The 25,168-nt window shown below is 40.9% G+C and overlaps 1 protein-coding gene across 6 annotated transcripts in view; it reads left to right on the forward strand.

The window, feature by feature from the left end:
* The window catches only part of PTPRM (protein tyrosine phosphatase receptor type M), a 546,095-nt gene that overhangs the window by 499,731 nt on the left and 21,196 nt on the right, over positions 1 to 25,168 (forward strand). For all 6 annotated transcript variants that reach the window (XM_056854227.1, XM_056854228.1, XM_056854229.1 and 3 more), the window contains one exon: positions 6,558 to 6,655. In XM_056854227.1, the coding sequence (XP_056710205.1) occupies positions 6,558 to 6,655 (98 nt within the window). The remainder of the gene's footprint in view (positions 1 to 6,557; positions 6,656 to 25,168) is intronic.

Raw genomic sequence — 25,168 nt, forward strand, 5'->3', positions numbered from 1 at the left:
TCATATCTATTTTGTATACCTAAAATATGAAAGAAGCTATTTTGTTCTATGACTTCAAGAAGGCACCAGTAAATATTAGAACTTTCAGGCTGACGTGAAGCAATTATCAAAGACCTTAAGACTTAACTGAGCAGTCGCTCTGTTATAATTTATTTTTTGAGTGAGTATGGCATATCTCAAACTTGAATAATCTTTGAGCTAACTTGCAGTTGCTGGGTTTTTTTTTAAAATCCCAAGTGTTCTGCAGAAATGCAGCATGGTTAAAATAAGGTATTACAATGTGCTTATGGGTAATTAGCCAATCAGATCACTGGGTTGGCAGAAAATTAGTAATCCAGTAATTTTGCATATAAATTGAGCCACATGCTGTGGAAACTGCCCTTAGAGATTAGCTAATTAACAGTTCTGGTGTTCCAAAAGGTTACATTAAGGAAAGCAGCATTCCCAAACTTTTAATTAAATTACTTAGATTGTGTTATTTCGATTACTGTGCTGGTGATTTTTGTGTCCCCACACTGCAGTGCTTTATATGCAAAATTGGCATATCTGGAATTCTGCTGCTAATTTATTTCCTTTTCAGTGGGTACTCAAGGCTGTATGTAGTGGCAGTTTGGCATCTATAGCAGATTGAATTAAGCGCACCTGTGCAACCCGAGTCTGTTTAATTGTTACAGTTCTCTTCTTCTCGTGGAAAATAACATTGTACCAATGATTACAATCCCTTGTTTTAATTAGGCTTTCTCAGCTAGGGAACCTCTATTTGTTAGGGTGCTTATCACCCCAGTGGGAAAGAGCTGTTATCAGCAGGAAGACACAGACCCCAAAGTTTAAATGATACAAATTAAATGGCTTATTGAGGCCAGATTAACACCTTGCAAAAGTGAAGTTTCCAAATTTCTATTTATCAGTCTTTTTCTCCTGTTAGATCTATTCTGTTTTGAGATGTTTCTCCCTAACTCCCTAAGGTCACTACTGCCACCACCATCACAACATCTATTACTTTTCTTCTTCTCTGTGCCGCTCAGTTTTTATTTCACTTACAGTATACATCATCTTACACAGTGCATTCCTGAAGGGGGAGGCAAATGCTCTTAGGAGCCAGCAGGACCCCTACGCTGGCGTCCATTCCACTTGCGCCATGCAAACTGGTACGGACAGCGGCATAGTGCTACGTACGCCAGCCCCCTTGGACCGCGGTGGTAGCGCAGGGCTCAGGCACTGGCAAGGCCTCCCGCCAGCATTCTCCCATTGCAAGTCCCTGCATGGGCATCCCAGTAGGCGTTCCTGGGGCATTCCAGGGGATGGAGCTGCTGTTACGCAGATTCCAAACCCCTTTTGCCTCAGGAATGCCTCCTGGGATGGCAGTGATCCTGTACCACCTTTTTATGTGGTGCAGTCCCACTTTCCCCTATGGGGGAAAATATTTTTTCCTGGTTTTATTTTGGAAAAAAGGCTTTTTTTCCATCTGCGGTGGCCGGGAAGCCTCTGAGGAGGCTTTTCAGCTGTGCTGTACCGGCTGCTGCGGTTCACCACCCCCCCCTTGAGCAATGCAGTCAGTCTTCTTTCCATTCATTTTCATGTCAATTAGTTAGGATAAGCTGTTGTCTTTGTAAAATTAAAACTTCTGTCCTGTCGAAATGCAATATTTATTTTAATCAATTAGAACAGAAATAAGTTGGTTAAATGGAACACAATACGTTGACTAAAATGTACTAAGTCAACGGTGCTTAGTATAGTATATGACATGGTCATTAAAACAATTAATTAATTAGATAGTTTTGTATTTGAATTAATTATTTAAAGTGTGTTTCATTTTCTTTTTTGTTTTCTAGAACTATCAAGGAAAAATGAGTAATGTACCAAATATTCTGCAAAGCAGGTTCTATTTATTTTAGGGGCAAGGATGCATGAACTTTGGTCACATTGAAATTAATCAAGGTTCTAATGCAGTGTACTTCCTGTAAACCTTTGTAAGTGTGGTTCCTTTTAGTGATTATAGTGCATCTTTCTTCCTATCCTGGATCTTTGAAATCAAATTGTTCACCTCTTGATGACAATAAATTCTGTACCCCTTCTTTCCCTTCAGTGCTTCTTAATTCTGTCTGGAGACAAGTGACAGAGCAATAATTTATTCAGATGTCAAAAAATAATTTGAAAAATGTCAGGTAGAAGAGAAAAATAGGATAGAAGAGAATTACTTTGTAAGACATACAGTTCGGGGTCATGAATTTCCCAGGTCCAAAATAGTTTTTGTGATTTTCTGTAGTACAGGGAACAGTTAAAATAATTCTATAACAAACTTGCCATTAAATTTGTCTTCTCCTAGGTTGTTTTAATTACCATTGTCTTTCTGTAGCTATAACAGGTAGCATTGAAAAGAGCATCACTGACAATCTAAAGAAGAGCATTTCTCTCATCACTCATTCCTAGAGGAAAGTCTGCATGACTGAAGAAAGTGATTGGGGGGGATGATTAATTGTCTCTGAGAAAAAGTTTGATCCAACTTCATCCAAAGCCCTGGGAATTCTTAGTTCTAACAAAATTATTTTTCACCTTTTACATTTTTTTCATGTTAATGGATGGGACCTTTTTCTGGCATGATCTATGCCATGTCCCTAGAATACATAGATTTACACAGAAAATACAATTTACTGATTATTAATGGCACAATCGTGCACACAGTAATGGAGGCTTAAATCCCACTGACCATGGGCCCCTGGACATAAAAATTCCACCTGGGCCCCCTATATGACCCTGATCCAAACCATGTGACCAATTTAGGACACATCAGAGGGAGAAGGTTGTAGTTCATAAAAACTTCATATCATAATAAACCTTTAGTAAGTAAATTGGCAAGAAATATATATTCTGTTTATCCTTGTACCTTTACCTAGTGCAAAAGCTGGGGGAAATTGATTATGTAGTGGTGCTGGATGAGAAGCACTATGATCATTGAGATTGATTTTGCTGACATGTTTTCTAAAAGTATTATATCATTTGACATATGACATGAACCTCAATGTCTGCAGTAGCAAAGCAGCATTTACAAAGAGATATTAGATGTCCCACCAATACAACAACCCACTGCCTGAACAGTGTTTAAACTGTAATTAAATCTAAATAAGGGGAGAGTTCTAACTTCCATTCTATACGTGTAACCACTAAGTCAGATTAACATTCCATTACTATGTATGTTAAGGATGGGAGGCATCATTTTACTAGATTGATAGATAATGGGGAAATATTTTATCCCCTCCCCTGCTTCTTTTCATAATATTAACAAGGGTTTGCTACTATACTGCCATCATCATCAAACCTGTATTGGCATAGAAGCAAAATATTGACATGCATAACAAGAAGAGAAAAATAAATAAATAATCCTAATAAAATATCATTAAAAATTTATTCCTATTAAGTACATTCTAAGTTCCCAACTAAGTTAAGGGCCCTGTGGCGCAGAGTGGTAAGCTGCAGTACTGCAGTCCAAGCTCGGCTCATGACCTGAGTTCGATCCCAATGGAAGTTGGTTTCAGCTAGCCAGCTCAAGGTTGACTCAGCCTTCCATCCTTCCAAACAGTTAGGATGAGACATGCCTACTGTAGTGCCACAAACCAAAATATACGTGTTATTACCGAGACATTGATATGGAGCAGTGTTACCCCATTTCTGTTACTTGGGTTTTAGGCATTGTTTTTATTGCTCACATAGTGAACCACGTGACTCTATAGGCATTTGAACCCAGGTTTCCCCTGTATTAATCCAAGACTCCAGCTCTTTCAGACTGGGCTGCTTCTCTAAATGACATCATATAGTTATTTTCCCCTGAGCCCCCCACAAGTTATCCTAATCTTACAAAGAATAGCTACCTAACTGTAGTTGCCTTTGTCAACTTTTTTGTTAGGCGCTAAGAGAGGGAACATGAGGGAGAAACTACAGCTAGAAATGCTTTTGAACACCAACAGCAAATAAGTTTTAACAAATAATGGTAGATCTGTGTTCATGTGGCTTTTTTTTAGTTTAATAATATTCTTTAATGTGTTGCTGTGACATGTGGGCACATCAGCTTTAAGACACAATTAGCAATATAGAATGTTGTTTGCATTTATCATTTTACAAAAACATTCTTATTTCAAGAGTGATTACAGTCACAGCTTCTTATCAGCTGTAGGCAACCCTAATTTTAAAATTTAAAAGGTATCGTAATGTTTCAAGGAAGGCATCTCATTTATTAGTGAGAGCAGGCTGATAAATTTATCCATTTGTCCCCAAATGAATAGACTAATAGCATTCTCATGAATAAGTGACTAATTGCTTACTGTTGTGAAGAAGATCAGTAAATTACTCTCTGTGGATGGTAGGATTTTAGTAATTTATAGGTTTTTCATATCTGCTTATTCTCTGTGCCGCTGAGTGACTTTGTACTAAGAAGGTGAAATGGCAAAATGAAAAAAATACTATAGCAAAGGCGCTGGAAGAAAGACAGAGTATCACTTTTGTTTTAGATTTGCCATTCAGGCGTATATTGTTTTATTGTGCTTCGCAGATATTGTCGAGCAAGTCCAACAGCATGTGCTCACTTCATGTCTCTGTGTCACATTTTGGTAATTCTCGCAATATTTCAAACTTGTTCATTATTATTACAGTACATTGGTTTTTACACATAATGCTATTGCACACTTAATAGACTACAGTATAGTGTAAACATAACTTTTATATGCAAAATTCATATGACTGGCTTTATTGCGATATTCAGTTTATTGCAGTGGTCTGGAACCAAACCGCAATATTGCTGATGTATGCTTGTATTGCAGTGAATTAGTGAACTATTTTATGAACACACATGTTGCAGAAAGCTCTCAGAAATTTAATTCTGAAATTTAATTCATTTAAATTTAATTTAATACCGACAATGGCTTCTTTCATTTATCATACTTTTAGAAAAGACTAGAATCAAGATTCGGTTACTTTTTGAAAAGGTCTAAATGTATCTGTGACCTGCTGCTGTCACACTCTGGTTTTAAAACAGCATTAAAAGCAGAGAGAATACCATTTTTTTACCATAAAGAACACTCACATACCTGCTCACAACAAAACCTACCTTGAAAGTAGACAAAACATTTCACTGCTGGAAAGATAACTGGCTGCACACATGTACAAGCATATGCAAGTAGGTACATTAAGTTACCGCTGGAAATGGCATTTTGATATTAGCTTTTCCAGTACAAAAACCAAAGGTGGAATCTCGCTCAGAGTATGGTCCAGTATGGGGTTCATTAACTGTTAGCAGTGTGGACTGCAGGTCATTTGACCCAAGACAAACTTTATATACAAAGAATCCTTTTAAGAGGACAGTTGGACCAACTGGCAGCAGGTTCCTGTGCAAAAACAGTTGAGAAGTGAAACTGGCCCTGGGAAAAGTCCTGCACCACTACCCACCAGTGTTGTATGATATCACTTCTGAGGCAGATTCTGAGGCATTGATGGCTGCCCCTCATACCCACTTCCTATTCCTTGAGAAAAAGGCAGCCCAGGCACATCAGCCACTGCCGTAGTCACGCCCAGACTGCCATGTTTGCAAGGAGGAGTTAGTGATCACCATCACTTCCCCTTTCTGAGGCAGCTGTGGCATTGGCCACTTCGTCTGTACCTGAACGGCACTCCTGGCAAGGAAAAACAGGTGTTGACCTTGTTTGAAGGAAGATGTGGGCTGCCTCCAGGGCACCAGTCCTCCAGGAATTGTCCCTGTCAAGTAAACATCCAATCTATGCTGGTTGGCACAATATGGGCATGATACAAATTTATTTGTTGGACTTAAGTGTACATAAATGTTCATATATTCTGCATGGAAGTAAGTTCAGCTCATGAGACTGGCTCTGAAATATAATCAACACAGACAATAGGCACAGCCATTCTAATGCATTACTCAGAGGTGTCTTTTTTCAGACTCATTTCTCTCATCAAGTTCTACAGCAAGGATAATTGTCAAGCCTGGTATTTAAGCTGTTTCCCCTACTGATGTCAAAATAATAAACTGTCTCAAAGAACTGTCTCCTTTCAGAAAGAGCAATTTAGGAATCAGACTAATTAGATCAATAGTGCAAACTAAGAGAAATAGCAGAAACTGCAAAAGGCCAGCATAGTTAATTGAAACTCTTCTCATGCCACTTACTCTGGCTTGTATTCTACCACTCCACTCAACAAAGCTGGAAGCCTTCCTATGATGGAAGTGGCTCTTCTAATGTTACCAGGAACAATAATGCTATTCATTTTTCACAGTCTCAGGCATGGTAATTATGGAAAGTAATTTCTAAATATTCAATAGCTAACTTTCTTTTTGAAAAACACTTAAATGCAAATCAGCTGATTGACAAGAAATAAACTAATTTTTTATTAAGCATTTGACAACCCAAATTAGTAAGTTTAGATACTGTACCCTACTATCTGTTATTCCTTTTAGCGGTGTCAGGCTTCAGAGATTGTCCGTAAAATTATAATTGTGTTATCTTTCAGCCATGAATCATGCAGAAGTAACCTTTTTGACCAATTTGTTGTTTCAGGACCAATGCAAGAGACAATATATGACTTCTGGAGAATGGTGTGGCATGAAAATACAGCAAGCATAGTTATGGTGACAAATCTTGTAGAAGTAGGAAGGGTAAGACAATTCTGGGTATTTCAAATGTTATTTCTTTCAGTGTTTCGCATGAGTCAGCAACACGAGGGTATGCTGCATTTATCCACTATTGACTCTTTTTGCTGTTTTAGTTCTAAGAAAGTGAGATACTATGGAAACACAGCAATGTCTGACTTAAGCATGTTTATATGATGATTTCTACAATAGATTAACTGAAAGTTCTTCATAGAATTTTCTAAGCTAGAAACTTAGGGGGAGGGTGTCTCATGAAGCTATGACCTTTCATTCACCATCCATTCGATGTGCTCCTGTATAGTCCTGGCTGCTACTGCAGACCAGTATTTCTTCTTCTTTTTAGCTCACAAGATGACAAATGAATTTAGCTTCAGACATCTTCATGAAGCCAAATCTCATTGGCTATTCAAAGACATTTGGCTATGCAGCATCATGAGAAAGCACTGCCCTCACTGTGATATTTTATGGGTAAAATAGTATCCCAAGGTAAAGGAGAACTTTCCTTGCCTCAGTTACTTGGTTGTGAACCAGTCACACCAATCTTAAAGCAGTGAACACTGTAAATGTGAAAAAAACCCTTCACCTGAGACATAATGGGTTAGGTCCAAAGGACTGTGAGCGGAGCCAGCTCACAGAATGGATCTTTTCTGCCGCCCCCTTTCCACTACAGCACCCCATGTTCCCAAAAATGTGGCTCAGGAAGCCCCTTGAGAATAGAATGGAATGCAATGTTGTGGGAAGGGTGAATCACTAAGAATCAACTCACCCCACCCCTGATGCACCAAAAAAGGGCTGTTCCATTTGTGTAAAAGAAACTTTGCTCTAACCCTATTGTAGAACATTCTTTTACAGTAGTTAGCCATAGATGTCCTTAGACATTGGGGTAACTCTAGTTAATTTCACCCTGTGACTAGCCTGTCTTTCCTGCAGAGGGAACACACACACCCTCCTAAGATTTTCTGGGATCTAGGGTTGTTTTAACCTAGAAACCTTCCCCTCAGTTTCCAGGTGTTCTAAAGGTAATGTGTGTATAGGCTTTGGGTTCACTGCTGTGAAGTAAGTAGATGTAGTGCTCAAGTAATTTAAGAAGATCACAGAAGCAGGATTTGAACAGAAACAACAAATATTTATTTGTTTACAAAGTAGTTTTAAGGAATAGAACTGCAGCACAGGTCTCCAGGATGACAAAGGAGTAACCTGGCTGACGCACCTAGAATAAGATCAGTTATAGCTTTAGAGAATAGCTTGTATTTTCTTTAACACTTTCAGAGTAAAACAGGCTATTTTTGCTTAGCCCCTAGGTTGGATCCTCTCTTACACACTCAGGATTTCACCCACACCAGCCTGCGTTTTCACAAGAGTCAGACTAAAAAGTACAAGGTCTGCTCATCACCAGAGACAGGCCTAACAATTGGGGTACTCTATTCTATTCCTAGAAATAGAGCTCAGCCACTTTGCCATACACCCAGGCAAAGCTACCCCTCAAACTGTCCACTTTCCTGGCCCAAACCTGAGTTGTGACTGCTCTCTACCTGAGTCAGATCTGAACTCACTCCTTCTGTACTTACCTCCAACATTCCAACCGCCCTCCTGAAAGATGTTTGGCTGCTGGAACAGCACCCGTGTGGGCTACTCTGAGTGGCTGTTTTTTCTTTTCAAGGGCAGGATGGCCTCCTGTCCGTCACACACACACTAACTCCTTTCCCCAACAGAAGAGAATTCCTATTATTCTTCTTTGGCTTCAGATCCACTGGTATGCATATACATAGGTGAGGAGCTGGGAGTTCCGCCTAGCAACTAATTTTCATTCCCTAACTATTTTCTGTACTGACCAGATTCTCTAGGTGTAGCTTAATGAATCTGTGTTTCCATGGATATGGAAATAATGAGTGGAAGGACTGTAAACTTTTGAGTTCCATAAGGAATACATAATATTCCTTAATACATCTGCACTTTTGTTTTCAAGCTGTACTTTTAAAAAAGCTAGTTTTTTAAAAAAAAATTTAAATGGTCAACCTGAGTTGTTTTTCATTTACTATATTTTACTATATTAGCAGCATTGATGAAGGTTAGGATATTTATTAGGGAGTAAGATGTTCAGTTTCCTGAGAAAATCTCAAACTTCATCAACTATATTGTCAACTCTTCCAGAAACAGCACATTTATTAGCTGCTGAAAGAGTAGGAAATTGCAGATATACTTTGATGGAGCTAAAACAGTTATGATGCATGTTTTTAATTTCTTAGCAACAGAGTTCTTTATAATTTTTCCTTGAAAAATAGATGTGTGGACTATAGGGTGATCAATTTCTCGGTAATATGAGTAAATGTGTCATTTCTAGCTTCCTTTGTTGTAAATTCAATTTTCATTTTGGTGTTTAGAAGGGGGGGTTGCTCATGGTTTATTGGGAGTTTAAATCCTACTGCTTAGACATCTAAGTGCCTGAGCCTCCTCACAAATCAGGCAACAGGACCACATTTGGACAACAAAGTAGTAGGATTTGTGAGTATAATTAAGTGCTGTTACAAGAGCGCAAAGATGCAGCCATTGGGGATGACTAAAATGGTCAACCTGAGGCTGTTTGAGACCTAGTGGGAAAGTAAATTGCCTTTGCCACTGACAAGCAAACGGAAGGAAAAAGTAAAGGCCGTTTTATCGATATGCAACTTACCGGTAGATTGGGTCTATGGTAAACCATATTTCATGAAATCTAATGCATTTGAGAGATAACTAAACTCAGAGCCAATCTAAAACACCCCTTTTAGCTAGATGTAGTTCAGTACTCAACTCACGGTACGCTTTGCTGTAGCAAAGCAAGATTCTCCAGTGATTCCGTAGGTGGGGTCAAGTTGTAGGTGGCAAGGCACTTCTTTGTGATTATAGTCAGAGCAGCAATTAGCTGTTCTTTCTCTCTTTCCCTTCCACCTATTCTGGCCTTAACTAGGGTCAGCTTCATTGGGTTAGCTTCTTCACCATCCCAAAGCCAGCGAAATGACTATATATGGAACAGACATGCCTTCTCCTCAACCAGGAAATTTTACAGTCTCCTTCATCCTTTGGGGGGCAAAGGGGAGCTGTTCACAGCTGCAGCTGTGGACTGCTACTGACGCCTGTCTCAAGGTAAGAAAATGCTATAGCCGAGCCATTCTTGGCTCTTTACCCTCTAGCTGCTCCATCATCCTTCCCAAGGCAATGCATCTCCTTCATCTGCTCCCCTTGCAGAAGTGAAAGTCAATAGGCAAGTTTGAGGCCCTGTCTCAACCCATGGGGCAGGATAAGGTTTCTGTAGCAGCCTTGGCTACAATGGTTTGGGCTCTGCATTACTTATCCAACCATGACATCTAAAAATACACTCCAATTGGGTTCCATTTTCTAGGCAGAGGAGAAGCCTTCTACAGCTAGACTAGAAAGCCGTATCTCATCTCCTCTGGAGGCCATGAGTAACCATAAACCTGGGGCGTAAGAGTGTCAGGTCCCACAAGTGTTCAGTCAACTTCAGTCCCAGAAAGAACATTTGAATAACCCAAAATGGGGAATGAGCATTCTCCACACTCTGAACCTAGTTACATCAGAATGGGCAACATGAGCATATGTCAAGACCTCCACCAGACTTGCCTTACGGTAATAAGTCAAGTCTAAAATTTAAAACATGCATTGGTAATAACTGGTCCAGGAGACATTCTGAGCTCCTTATTTGGATTCTATCTGGCACTTACCAAATATCGGTGCAATAAATTCATTGAGTTGGCCCTAAAAGAAACCCCTTGAAGCCCTTTCAGGAGCTCTCCAGGCATCAAACACTAACTGTTCACTGGAGCAATCTACTGATGGCCTAACAACCTTAAGGGCTTAGTGAACATGAATTTGCCCCAAAAGGCTGAAGATGAACCAAAATAAATTCTTTATCTACTACCTTGTAGGGACTATATAAAATTCTGTGCCAAGGCAGTGGTTACCAATGTGGCAGCATTCGCTTTCTTGGGAAGTTGATCCAAATTCCCAGTCACAGCTTGCCAGTGTTCCCTTCGTATGTTCTTTGGATAACCCCTGTGTGCCATAAACTTATGACAACAAGAATGTTCTCCCTCCGCTAAGGAGGCATAACCAAAGATCTAAGAAGTTCTATTTCTTTTGGGACCCTAAAGCCAATGCATGCAACAGGTGATTGAGAAACTTCAAACAAAAAGAACAACCCATGAAATCAGCAAGAAGACTGCAGTTGCTCGTCAATTTCTCTCCACTATTACCAGAGAGAGAGGAATACTTGACAAGCATTTCAGTAATCCACTAATGATAGGAGGTTATCTTCAGCACTTTAGAGGAATTGCCCATTGTTCTCAGATTACTGATTGCTGGAAATGGTCTCCCGGGCCTATGCTCTGAAGTCTCCATCAGTTCTAAAAGACAGATTAATTCAGTCCTTGGGGGCCCTGTATCAAGAGAAACACTGTCTAATCTTCAGAAGTATCCTGAGCAATCCATGACCCTTTCTCAACTCCTGGGAATGCTGGTCTGTGACGAAGTAATTCTTAGGCAAGTTATCATGTCGAGTCCCTACAGAGGCTAGTGCATCTCTTCTAGAAGTCAAAGGCTTCTCGAATTGAGAATGAAACTCATTGAGAATGAAACTTCACAGTGAATTTCAGTTTTCTATATTCCCCCCCATGCACCTAAGTCATGACTCACCATGCCATTACAAAACACTTTAAAATGTGAATTATACATCTTGGTGATCTACTTCCCCACAAGCAGTAAATTGCATCACAACACAATCCCAGCTTTTCCATATTAGAAGCAAAATAGTAGTAATTCTTAGATCAGCTTGTTCTTGTTGTTGATCTTATTGTTGCTGTGTATTACACAAACACATACAATGTGTCATATTTTATCTTATGCATAAGCATAAGTGAACCATGGCTAGCCTCGTTCCAAACCTCTAGAATCTTGCTCAAGCTGTAGTTCCTACATTGACCTCACTTGGAGGGGTAGCCTAAAGCTTCTCTCTTGTTAGATTATAATACAAAGGAGGGCCTATAACAGGAGAACAAGTCTCGTGTCATAGGTCATTTATGCATGGGTACTTGAACTCACATTTGCTCCCTGTCTGTCTCGGTTGTTCCTTGGAGTTCTGCACAAGTTTTCCATCCATTAGAAATGACCAGCCCTCGCAATGTCCGGGCCTTCCCATTCCTCTGTTAACCCAACTTTTCCCTGTCCCCTGAGCTCAGCTCGGCTGAAATTTCTGTGCAGAAGGCAAAGCACAGGCCTCAGGAAGCTGACTTTCTCTCACAACCAATCACAAAGCAGTGTGTAAACAGGAGGGGACTCAAATGCTTCCTGCTTCCTCAGAGCTCTTTCTGAGCAAAATAAAGGCCTTTTAAAATTGAGGCTTGGATTTCTCTCCCCCCACCCCACCCTTTCCTTTCAGATTGCTCAGTTTTTTGCTCTTTGTTCTTAAAATGCTTTTTTAATGCTGCAATTGGGTTTGGGGGGTGGTGAAATTTTCTCTCACAGTGAGCACTGTGAAGTAAGCCAATTACAAAGCAGCATTTACAGAGGGCGGGACTTGATTTGAGCTTGGAGACTGCTGGTGCAGAGATTCCCAGCTGGAAAGTGTGGGTCCAGCCAGCAGCAAACTTCAGACAAAACTCCCGTGCATAAATGACCATCGTTAGAGTGTCCGACTAAGACCTTGGAGATCCAAGTTCAGATCCCCACTTAGTCATGAAGCTCACTTGATAACCTTGGCACAGTCATTCTCTCTAAGCCTAACATACTTACAGGGTTGTTGTGAGGACAAAGTGAAGCAAGGAAAACCATGTACAGTGCCTTGAGCTCCTTGGAGAAAAGGAAAGATAAAACCATACAGATAGATACACTAGAACAGTGCCATGCTATATCCTCCCAGCCCCATAGTATGTGGGAGGATATACTATGGGGCTGGGAGGATATAGCATGGCACTGTTTCAGTCTAGGAGAATGAAAGGCAGTGAGGGGGGAGCAAACTGCATAATAATTGGTAAAATATTCTGTAAGCGAGATCCTATGCATTTTTATATGTAGTAAACGCCACCATATGTAATGGGTTTTACTCTCAAGTAAGTGTACATAGGACAACAGCCTTTGAAAGTCATTTGCTCTATTTTAAGTCGATTGGGACCCAAACATTTGACAATTGTAACTGCATTGGGATTGCAGTCTTCAGGAATTCATAGTTGTCATTTTCAGTGGTAAAACTGTTGACTAAAGATTTAATTGATGTACAACCTGTACAACCTGAGCTTCCTGTCTTCCTCTGCCTAAGAACATAAGGCTGTGTTTTAGCTCAGTTTTACCTAGGCTTCCATCCTTGAGTTTCCTTCCCTCTTTGTGATGCTTTTATGTTTTGACAGTAGGTCAAATTCCTGCAGAGCAAACATTATAACTTTTCTCGACTTTCAAGGTTTTATATGTTTTTGTTGCTGCTGTTGCTGCCCGCCGCTTCTCTTATTTGACTTACAGATTTGTTGGGAGACCACCTACCCATTTTACATCCAAAAGCAAGGGTCGGCAGAGGTGGGGGAAGGAATAGCACAATTTATTTTTCGCCATGAGAGAATACCTATTTAACATGTTTGCCACATAACTTGTGTGCGTCCTTCATACATTAATCATTAAGGGGGCGTGTGTGTATTTGTTTACCCGGGCTGGATAGTCATTAAATTTGTGCTCGGATATAGCTTTTGCCCTGGAGCTCTGTGCATCAGGATAGTTTTAATTGCAGGCAGAGGAGCCACTGGGAGGCTTTCCCTCATGCAGGCACCTGCTACAGATGATTCAGTCCCTGCATTCGCCTCTAGCAGGGCCTGGATCCATCTGCCAATACCTGTCATTATCTGAGTCAGGCTTGTCAAAACCCTGCATCCCTTTAAGCTCTCCGGAATTCCAGCAAGGGACCCTTGTCAGTTTTTCTGGCACTTACAGACCTCCATGCACCTGGTATTTAAATGGCAACAAAATGTGTTTTGATTGTTTTCCTTCTTTAATGAACCTACCTGAGGGACATTTAGCTCTTTATCTAGTAGCATGTAACCGAGTCTCTCAGATATATACACTCTCGATTTGGAGAGACAAAAAACAAACAGCCCCCCTTCCCTTACTCTCGTGCTTGCTCTATTATACTGATCCATCTGCCATAGGTATATTACAAAAAATCTGCAGAACTCCCCCAGGAGTTTTTTTGTGCTGTGGTAATTTACTCTAATGATTTCTAAACATATTTAGCCAGCTTTATGAAGACCTCATTAGAATGTGACTGAATGCTAAAAATGCAAACGATGCCTCACTGTAATTTAGGAGAGCCATTATTAAGTTGCCATGAAAAATGCTTTGAAATGGGATGTGATGAAGAGATAAGTTTCCGCTGAGATTTTGTGTCTTCCCCCCTCCCCCCACACACAGATTGTTCTGGAAGTATTCCATTGAATAGAGACTGTTGGGTCTGAATGGGCCATTCTCATGGATATTCAGGAAAGCTCCTCAAGCAGATGTCATGACTGGCAACCTGATAGATATGAGGGCAGGGATTCAGTCTCCTTAGCCAAAGGAGGGAAATGCGAATGGAAACCAACCACTACAGCTACAAAGGTTGCCTTTATATCTGTAGGCTAGGTCAGGTTCTGACCTAACTAAAGCCTTCTGGGGCGAGCATGCTCTTGGGTCTGAACAACTCGAACACTTGTCTTGGTGCTCCTTGCTCGCCTTTCCCTCTCCCCCCGTCCTTTGCTTTTCCCATGCCTCAGTCTGCCCTAAGCTCAACGGGAGCTAAGTCTGGCAGCAGGTTGCAAGATAGTTGCGGACTCTGGCTTATAGGTCTTCCTTGAATTATCAAGCTGGATGACCCATTATGTCCAACCATTTTCTGTTTCCTAAGCTTTATACTTAACATTTTTCCTGCACTGATAGCACCACAGGGTGCTAGCACGCAATGGACTTCATCTGTCAGGTCAGGGAAGAATGTGTTTGGCAGAAACCTGAAGAGATTTGTCAGGAGGGCTTTAAACTGACACCTCAAGGGGAAGGAGATGACCAACATGGGGCCCATCTGGAAAGGCGGGGTCAAATGGAGCCGAAGGTGTGGGGTTTTAGGTGTCTATGTACCAATGCCCAAAGCTTAGACAGTAAGGAGGAGTTTGAGCCTGAGCAGGGTGAGGAGATGGATGCTGCCCTCTTTGAGCAGCTTGACAGAATATCCAGGCAACATAACCTTGTAGCTATGGGTGACTTTATTTTCCCTGATGTGTGCTGAGAGACAAACTCTGCTAAGCATCCACAGACATACAACTTCCTGACCTGCCTGGCTGACAACTTCCTTTTTCAAATGGTGGAGGAAGGTATGAGGGGCTTGGCCATATTCGACTTAGTATTAACCAACAGGCAAGAATTAGTAGATGGTGTGAAGGTGATGGGGACACTAGGAGGAAGTGACCATGTCCTCCTAGGGTTTCTTTTGCAGTGGGAAACCAAGGAAGTTTGTAGCCAGACGTGTATGTTAGATTTTTGTAGGACAGACTTTAACAAACTCAGAGCCATAATGAGAGTTATTCCATAGGCAAGAATTCTGGAAGGGAAAGGAGCAAGTGAAGGGTGGGCTCTCCTAAAACGACAGCTCTTGCGAGCTCAAGCCAGCACTATTCCAACCAGACAGAAACATGGTAGGGGTCCAAAATGCCAATGGATGAACAGAGAACTCTGTGATGAGCTAAGGGGAAAAAAGGAAATGTTCAAGAAATGGAGGGAAGGGCATACCTTTAAAGAAGAGAATATGATGGTTTTTGACACTGTAGGTCAGCCATCAGAGAGGCCAAAGCTTGGAGTGAGCTGAGGCTAGCCAGGGAGGCTCGTTACAACAAGAAAAGTTTCTTCGGATATGTGAGGAACGAATGTAAGGTCAAAGAGGTGATAGGCCCATTGTTGGGTAAAAATGGAGACACACTGACAGAGGACAAAGAGAAAGCAGAAAGGCTCAATACCTATTTTGCCTCAGTCTTTTTCCCCTGAAGCAGAGAGCAGGCTCATCTAGAGATGGTAGTAGGCAAGGCACAGTGTCTTGGCTGCTGGTTGACATGGTTAGAGAGGTTGTTCAGAGGCATCTGGTCATAATGGATATGTACAAATCCCCTGGGCCAGACGGTATGCACCCGAGAATGCTCAAAGAAGAGCTTTCTTGCAAAGCTTCAATTCAATTATTCAATTCAACAAGGATAAGTACAGAGTTCTACATCTGGGTAACAAAAATGAAAAGCACACATACTGGATGGGGGATACACTTCTTGGTAGCACAGTATGTGAACAGATCTAGGGGTACTGGTGGACTGTAATCTGAATATGAGCAGTCACTATGCTGCAGCAGCAAAAAGGGATAATGCAGTCTTGATCAGGTCACACCTGATCCAACTCATGAGCGTAAGTGAATTGGTTTGCTGATCTCTCATCCACACACAAGCGCCCTTTTAGACATTTCCTTCTTTTCCCCAAGCAAACCTTCAGAAACATCTTAAGCAGGATTGTAGAACCAAAAATGATGCCCCCATTTCCTTCTGTGTCCTGCCATAGTTTTTTCCCTCACTGACCTTCCTCACTGAAGAAATTATTGCCCCTTTCTTCCCCCCAACCAATGAATTAGCATTCGTGCTTGGTTTGCCAATCTATTATTAACACCAGACAAGCACAAAAAGGGGGAGTTGGCTTTCTGACTACGTTGAAGACAACATCAGTGACATTTATGGTGATGTTCATGGCAATGAAGTTCTGCTCTGGAACGCCTAATGCACGATGAAAAAGAAGGTGCGGGTGGTTTGCTACAAAGCTAATCTTTAAGCTTGCAGATCAACCCTACACAAAATCAGGAGTGAGGGCAGCATGCAGAACAGCCCTATTTCAGTGTTCCACTGAATTTAGCAGTTGTAAGCAAAATTGTAAAAATTAGAATGTAAGAAACAATATTATTCTTAAATGAGTTTGTCCGAGTAGTAACCTTTTTAAAAAGAATGTAAACAACTGTAGTTCTTCGGTAGAAATGAAGGCAGTTTCATGATGGATGGCTAATATGCTTTATAAATATCCAAAGTTTAAAACCATCTTTAATCTGGCATGTCAGTAATAGCATAATATGTCTTACCAGTCAAATCAGATTTCTCTGTTCTAAACATACCACCAAAAATAACAAGTTGGCTTTATTCCATCAAATATAGCAGGAAAAGAATCCTTAGGGGGGAAATTGGCTGTTATTCTCCAGGAAGCTAGGCAGACTCTTTTGTAATCATTTAATAAAGATGTTTCCAAATCCACAGTATTTGCTTGACTGAGTAGAGCAACACAAAACATGTGCAGAACATTTGCACTTTGTAACACTAAGAAAAGGTCTCATTTGTTTTCCATTTTTTTACACTGAAATTTCTGCAATAGCATATATGCTCTAGAATGTACAGAATCAATACAGATTCACATCTTAAGCCCCACTAAACCAATTTAGCCATATCACTTTGAAAGTATAAATATCTTGACTAAGAAGTACACAAAGTGGTGAAGAAGTTTTCTGGGGCAGACACTGTGACAAACTAAAATTCATGTGTTTGTTTGCACAAGATGGCTTCATGCTCTTTAATTCACTACTGCTTGGTATATAAACAGTGTTTTAAAGTAGGGAGACTCTAATTTAACCTTAATTACTGACATAGATATAAAAGAGAAGTGGAACAAGTGCCAGACCCTCAGAAGTGACCCTGGAAGATCCACAAACATTTTTCAAGGGCAGTAATAGGCACACAGCCATGGTAAAGGTAGAGAATCACCTCTTAGCAATAAGTCACACGACATGAATGATGCTTTGGTTAGCATGCAAATCAAACTCCCTGTGAGAGACATCCCAGCATGTCTTAATAATGGTGCTTACTAACCAACTGCAGTCTTTGGCATTTGTGACATTAAAACCTGGGCACCATCCTAGTCTCCTACAGTAATTACAAATGTTCTTTCTGTAAATTTAACATCATAGCTCAAGAAGAAACTCATCTGTGCTTTACACTAGACATAACATACACTGACACTTAACTGCTGAGTCTCATCCCACATCTGTGAGCTTTGGTGGCACAACAGTGTCAATGGCAACGTGATTTTAAAATTTTCTGGGTAACTTGGGATGGCTACATGTCAATCATCGGTACAATCAGAATGAGAGAAAAGGCAAACATCTGTGCTTCTACTGGTTTAAATACATGGGCCAGTTACTATGCCATAGTATGAATAGCTAGACAAAATTCACACATTTAATACAGAACTCAGTGGTGCTAAATACATTGTGTGTGGTCCATTGTTCTGGGCCACTGTGCGACTTTTCACTTTTGCTTTTCTTGTACTAGTGTAGATTTTTCTTCCTAGTGAGCATAATAATAGCTTGGAAAATGGAGATTTTTAAATCTTACAGTACTATGATTGCAGACAACTTCTTCCAGGACCCAAAGGGCGTTCCCTTTGATTCCTGCCTTGTCCAAAATGCTTAATACCCATCAGATTTCAGTCCAATATAAAAGAAACTGCAAACACTTGCTGGAAGTCAACATGCTGTACTCGGTGGGAAAAGGAGGTGCAAACATCTGGTAATTGCTTTAAATTGGCTTGAATTTTGAACTTCTCACACACGCAGTGAGGTGCCAGCTGTAAAGAAATTATTTCTGATGCTACCATTTCTTCCAAATGAGTTTCTCATTGGACCATTTGAATATAGAACAAACGCCTCATCCTTCCCAAGGTCAGTCATCAGAATTTTATTAGATAAGGCTGGAGCAAGTCTCTCTGTCTGTCTCTCTCTCTCCTCTCTCTCTCTCTCTCACACACACACACACACATATTACTCAGCATATTACCCTGATAAAAAGATATGGATACCTACAGGGATACACCAAAGAAGACTCAAAGTAAAATGCAAAAGGAAGGTGGAATGAGGGATAGATGATGGAAGTGTGAAAGTACAATCAAAATGAGAGGTGAGAGTGCCTGGGGGTGTTGTGTGACAGGACAGGAACAGCTAGCAGGCAATGAATATTCATATGTATACAGTGAACATAAAAAGTTAGAGGCAGTGGCCTTCAGTGCCTCATACCATGCTCAGGCCGCCCATTCCTTTTGGGGGAGTAAATCTATGGCGGCAGTGGAACCGCACCACCTCCTCTGAGGCTTTCCGGCCGCCCCGGAGAAAAAAAGGAATTTAAAAATAAAAAAGGGGAAATCACCCATTGAAAAAAGCGAGGCTGTGCCACCAAAAAAGGTGGCACATCCCCGCTGCCACTCTAGTGGGCTTTCCCGGGCTTTCTCAGGATTGCAGCCTTAGTCTAGCAGTCCTAAAGCCACAAGGAAAGGCAGGATGTTAATATTTTAATTTAACAAAAAATTACACAATATAAAAATGAAATGTTACATGTTCTTATTAATTGCTAGTGGTACTCCACAAAGAATAGGAGATCCTTTTGGGGGGAAACAGTTTTTAGTTTCTGATCCTTCAGTTGAGGTCTCAGCACTTTGTGTCATATTTCCAGAGACGATAGATGTTGGTTTTTTTTTTTAAGGTAATAGCAGGTGAGGAGTTATTTTTACTAGCAAAACAACTCATGGGATGGTTAAACTCCCAAAGTGCCACGATTCTGGCCCTCATGGGGTACCTCTGGCTATTTTTAAGGCTTAAAATATATCAGTAAATCCAATCACTAATCTCACATGTAACCTTCAACCCATGCATTTAGTTGTAGTCACATTTTACTCCCCATGTTGAGAATATAGAGGACAACATTAATCAAAATTTATTTCCATTTAATACTTTTAAATCAAAACATACATATACTACTGGAGTTTGAACAGCTACAAATCCATTGATTAAAATGAGTTTATCTGTATGAACTCTATGGCCATTTATGCAAGGTCGATTTTGATGCTCCCTCAAAGCTGCTTTTTCAAATGCGACCTTTTACGCCTGCTTTAACATCCTCAGTAAGTTTAATTCTCAGTTAAAATAAGAATGTGTAAAAGTGTCCAAGCGATGACTTCATACAAGCTAACAATATCACCTGCTATAGATAACCAGTAAGTAATTCAAAATACTCTATTGCAGACAGAAGTTTAATTTAGGTGTGAGTTCATATATTGGTACCTAACTGCTTCAAAGCAGGTGTCTTAAACATACATGAAAATAGCCCTTTTCAGTCATTACGATTTTGCCAATCCAGCTACGCTTAAATGTATTTGTTTGTTTGTTTACATTATTTATAGTCTGCCTTTCTCACAGGTACTCAAGGCGGATTACATATAGTGAGTCAGTACAATCAACAACATTCAATAAACAATGCATTAGGATTGTAGCAGTTTGGAACCACGAGAAAGAACTGAAGCATAATATAATTATTGACATGACACATTAAGCGGTACAAAAATTACATAACAGGATCTTACTTACAATAAGCTATGTGTGTGTGTGTAAAGTGCCATCAAGTTGCAGCCGATTTATGGCGACCCCTTATGGGGTTTTCACGGCAAGAGACAGAAGTGGTTTGCCAGTGCCTTCCTCTGCATAGGCTGACCCTGCTTAGCTTACGAGATCTGACGAGATCGGGCTGTACCATGCTGCCTTCCTCCTACAATAAGCTATACACTGCAGTATAGCCCACAATCCCTAATCGTTTATTCAAGTAAGTTGGTGAACCATTTTGTACAGTGCAACCATACAACCTGTGCGGAAATGCCCCTTTGAATAATTCAGTTTTGCACAGAGAGATAATGCTACATGCAGTCACCGTTTGTTTGAATAGGACAGTGCAGGCACTTTCCAGCTTCAGTACACATGATCAGAAGCTCAGGTTACTTGTGGGGTATGGGCTTGTGCGTACCAGAAACTGGAAAATATGTGCATTGCTATATTCACACAGCATGGTGACTGCACACAATGCAATCTAAATTTCTTAGATCGATATTTGGGATCCCACATGCCCTTCTTGGAGTGATGTGAGAGTCGCTGCCAGTCTGACTAGACAATACTGACCTTGATGGACCAAGAGTCTGATTCAGTATAAGGCAGTTTCATGTGAGTCAGGGATGGTGCTGCTTTAAGCAAGAGGTTGATATCAAGCTATATGTTTATATAAATCTTTATATAAACATACCTGTGACGCATACATGAGTTGAGGAGTCACCTTGCCCTGGAAGACTTTGTCACATAAGGAATATGTGAGCCCCCTTTTATAAAAATAAATCTTAGGGTACGATAACAGAAATTAAAATTGTATTTAGGGAGAGCACTAGGAAGTGATTTGATCTCTCCAGACTTGCTATAACATTGAATGGTGGGTGCAAGATCTGGCTACGTTTTTCACATTTATCAACCAGAGAACACAGATACCTAGTGATTGGGTTTTGGCTATTATCATCCCAATACATAAAAGGGGTGAATCAGATCCTTCTAACTATAGTCCAACCTGTCTTCTCAGTATCATGAGCAAACTTTATGCTAGGCAATTACATTGGGAGTTCTAAGACTGGCTTGATTTTAGGACTCAAGGTTGCACAAAATAATCCAAACTTTAACCACTGCACCACTGGCTCTAAATGATATATCATGGTCTAAAACTTTTTAATGTTATATACTCATTCATCTATGATTTTGAATGTAATGGGATATGTTTGGCATGGTCACTGAGCCCTATAACAACTGTGTCAGTAGAGAATATAAAATTAAGAGTTGTGTCCGAATTTAACTTTTAAGACTGAAGAAATAGTCTTACTGTTAATTTGAATTAATTTTTTTAATCAGTTTTCCAAAGTTGTGCACAGTTATAGTTCTCAACCCCATTCAGAATTAATTTATGTTACCATACTTGTGGAAAACTTTGAAGAAGGTATCTGAGTGCACCATAAATTTGCCATTTATTACTTCCTTGATGGTCTCCCATTCAAGTACTAACCAGAGATGGTCCTGCTTATCTTCTGAGATCTAACAACCCTGAGCCATCCTGGTCAGGCTGGACAGACAGACAGACAGACAGACAGACAGATAGATAGATAGATAGAAATATCTGTAAATAAATGTGTTAGACAGCATTAACAAGAGTTTGTTCTATACATATTAATGTGAAACTCATCCCTGCTTTCATACCACGATTTTTCTTACCTAGACTACCTGCTCATGTCAATATCAATTTATAAGTTGTTTTCCATTGTTTTGAGAGGGTACAGTGAAATTAGTGTTTATTGACATGTACTTATCACAGTAGATCTGCCAAGCTTGTGCATAAAATTTAAATAATAAAAGATGCCTAGTTACAGATACAAAATGCGAGAAAATAAGTTCACAGTACAGCATAGCTATACAACTGTTTGCAGAAAGAATGTTTTTCATAGATTCTTGTGGGCTATCCGGGCTGTTTTTCATCTTTGCACATGCACACGGAAGCCAAACGTTTGAGGCCAGTGACTGCAGTAGTGCACTGTTGGTTTTGAATGTGGCATCCCTGGATGTCCCAGCTCAGCCATAATTTTTACTGGAGGACTGTGAGCAAATTGTTTTTTCAGTCTAGTCTGTGTTGCATAGGTTTCATTGGTGAAGAAAAATGTCCTGTATATAGATAAGTCATTTCCCAAACACCTATCACAGTCTAGTGTGAGAAAGAAACAGAACCTAGGATGGAACAGTAGAGGTTGGGATGTGAAAACAGGAAAACACTGAAAAGTAGACTTACCGTGCATTCCTGAGGGGGGCCTGAATCCTCTCTGAGCAGAGAGTGTAAGTGCATCTTATCACGGGACAAGACACATTTACGCTGGCGGCGAGGGCAGTTCCGTTGGCGCCCGAGCTCCGTGGAGCGGCGCCTCGCCCCTCCGCTGACGAAGTGTCCCCGTGGTGTGGGCCATGGCGGAGACTAGCAGTGCCAGCATGGGAGAGCGTTCCTGGGGTGGGGGCAGCCCTTTCGGGCCCAGACACCGGTGGCCAGGACGGTGTTGCTGCGCCTGCTTTTTAGCAGGCGCAGCCTCACTGCTTTTAGCCCCGTTGAAAACGAAAAAAGCCTTTTAAAGGCTTTTTTCGTCCTGGCGTGTGGGAAACGGCTTAGGAGGAGGTGCAGCTGCGCCTCTTCCCCGCCGTCCCCACATGCCAGCATCTCAGGAATGCACGGTTAACCCCCACCTTGACTGGTATCCTTGACTTTCTCCTTTATGGTTGTGATTTATTCCTTTGAGGAAAAGTGAATCACTGCATTGGGGGGGGGGCACTGCTGCAGTAAGGACAGAAGGTCTACTTAATCCTTCAGTGTCCTGATCATGACCCACAGCAGGTTGTAATGCCTTTCCATGTACAGAATGCACAGTGGTCTTCTGCATTTCCCGATGCTCTTTGGAATATACAAGCCCTCATTCCCCTTGCATTATTGTCCAGAAAAATTGTGTGTATTTCCTAGTTAATAATACCAGAATGTTTTGGCTTTCAGAAGTACTTTGGCCAGATGTCACAAACGTTGTTAGTAAGTTACAAACAGACTGGTGACAAGTTGAGGTACCACTAGCAAGGAGGATTGTTGGTTCCTTCCTTTCTCTTATCTTTCTCTGGCCAGACTCTTTATTTCCTGGGGATACATATTGACAGAATCCCACAGTACGCAGCCAAAAAAAAAAGATGACATCTGTAAACACCCTAAATCCGCTGAGAGCACTTGCAGGACTTTTTTTTAATAGTACCATGTTAGTAATCCTGAATGTCTAGACTGTGGCAGTTGTATGTTTCTTTTGTGAGCCAAGCAACTCAGTCAAATCTATTTTTTAAATTGTTTAGCCTGCTAAATGGAGTGCTGTGGAACATGGCAAGTGCCCATCTTTAAAAGAATTGTGCTAAAGTTAGAAACCTGATTTAGGTTACACTCTGCAGCGGTTTCCTTTTTTAAATGCACCCTGGACAAGTTTGTGTGGCTCACATGCAACCTCCGAAAGAGACAAAATAACAGGCGAGACAAGGAAATTAAGGTCGCAAGCAGGTCTCTGGATGGTTTGCACCAACCACTTCGGGGATAACGGGAAGTTCTGTTTCTCTTGAACAATGCACAGGAAACACATACTCTATTGGGGGAAATTGCTATTACAAATAGCTACCGAACAATGGATACAAGCAGTGTGAACCTTTAAGTCAGGGATTTGAACAATGCCACTGGCCTGGATTATCAAGCAGAACAGACAGACGGATAAACAATGAGCTTCCAATCTGCTTCTTATGGTTTCTGTTTTCCTGACTGCAGGGCTTTGAGAAATTCTTTCAGAGAGAGTTTTTGGAATTGTTATAGCACAGACAGAGAAGCTCCAGACAGGGGGGGGGGGGGCGTGAACTGCAGGCTGTGCTTATTAGTGATTTCAGTATTTTGCATCTGGTATTCACATGTATTTGTTTGCCCAGTCAGAAATTATTCTAAATGTTATGGTGATACAGTCACATTAAATGTTCTATGTTGTCTCAGGTATCTTTGGGAAGAGAAGTGAACATAGATATATACATAACACAGTCAAGTGCAGACTTGTTCATGAATAGGGTTGCCAGCCTCCAGGTACTAGCTGGAGATCTCCTTCAATTACAACTGATCTCCAGCCAATAGAGATCAGTTCACCTGGAGAAAATGGCCGCTTTGGCAATTGGACTCTATAGCATTGAAGTCCCTCCCCTCCCCAAACCCCACCCTCCTCAGGCTCTGCCCCAAAAACCTCCCTCCGGTGGCGAAAAGGAACTTGGCAACCCTATTCATGGAGTCCAGTATGGCTCAGAAGAACCTTTATTTCTTCTGGCCAGTGGAAGTTCACAGGCATGTGGACAGGCAGCTCAAAGGACCTTTAGAAAACCCAAGCACCTCTCCCATCTCTGTCCCATGCAAGTTACTCGTAGTCTGAAACATGGTCAACTTGCTTGTGAGAAGCTAGATGGAGGTATGGTAGAGGCACATGGGCCTCACATTCCCTGCAGTGCCACTTTGCCTGTCTGTGCCCATGCTCATGCGGAGAAGGAACACCTGCAAAAACGTCTCCAGCCATGGGCACCCCACTCGCTCCCAATGGGTGCAAAATGCATATGACGTCTTCAGCTTGAAGAGTATGAATTTAGGCAGCAAAATTTCTGATTGCCTCATACTGGAAAAAAACAAAGATGCCTTCTACTGGGCAGTGGTATGAGAATGTGTAGAACCTTTTAATTTTAGATAAGATATCTTCACAACTCAAAGTAGCAAATAACTTATCTTACACTACGAACTTTTTAAATAAATGGCTGCCTTTTCTAGAATATGCCCACGAAACTATTGTATGGTTTGCATTTATTAAGTTCTGCTAAGTGAATACAGCAAATGGTATGGTTTCTGTAAAAATCACTGATGTATAATATTGGAACATATATTGGAACCAAGTTTTGAAACATATCTCGACTGTACAAGAATGTTTAACCTACTGCTGTTGTATTTTTATTTTTGCTGTTGT

The sequence above is a fragment of the Euleptes europaea genome, chromosome 8, assembly GCF_029931775.1.
Source record: "Euleptes europaea isolate rEulEur1 chromosome 8, rEulEur1.hap1, whole genome shotgun sequence".
NCBI lineage: Eukaryota > Metazoa > Chordata > Lepidosauria > Squamata > Sphaerodactylidae > Euleptes > Euleptes europaea.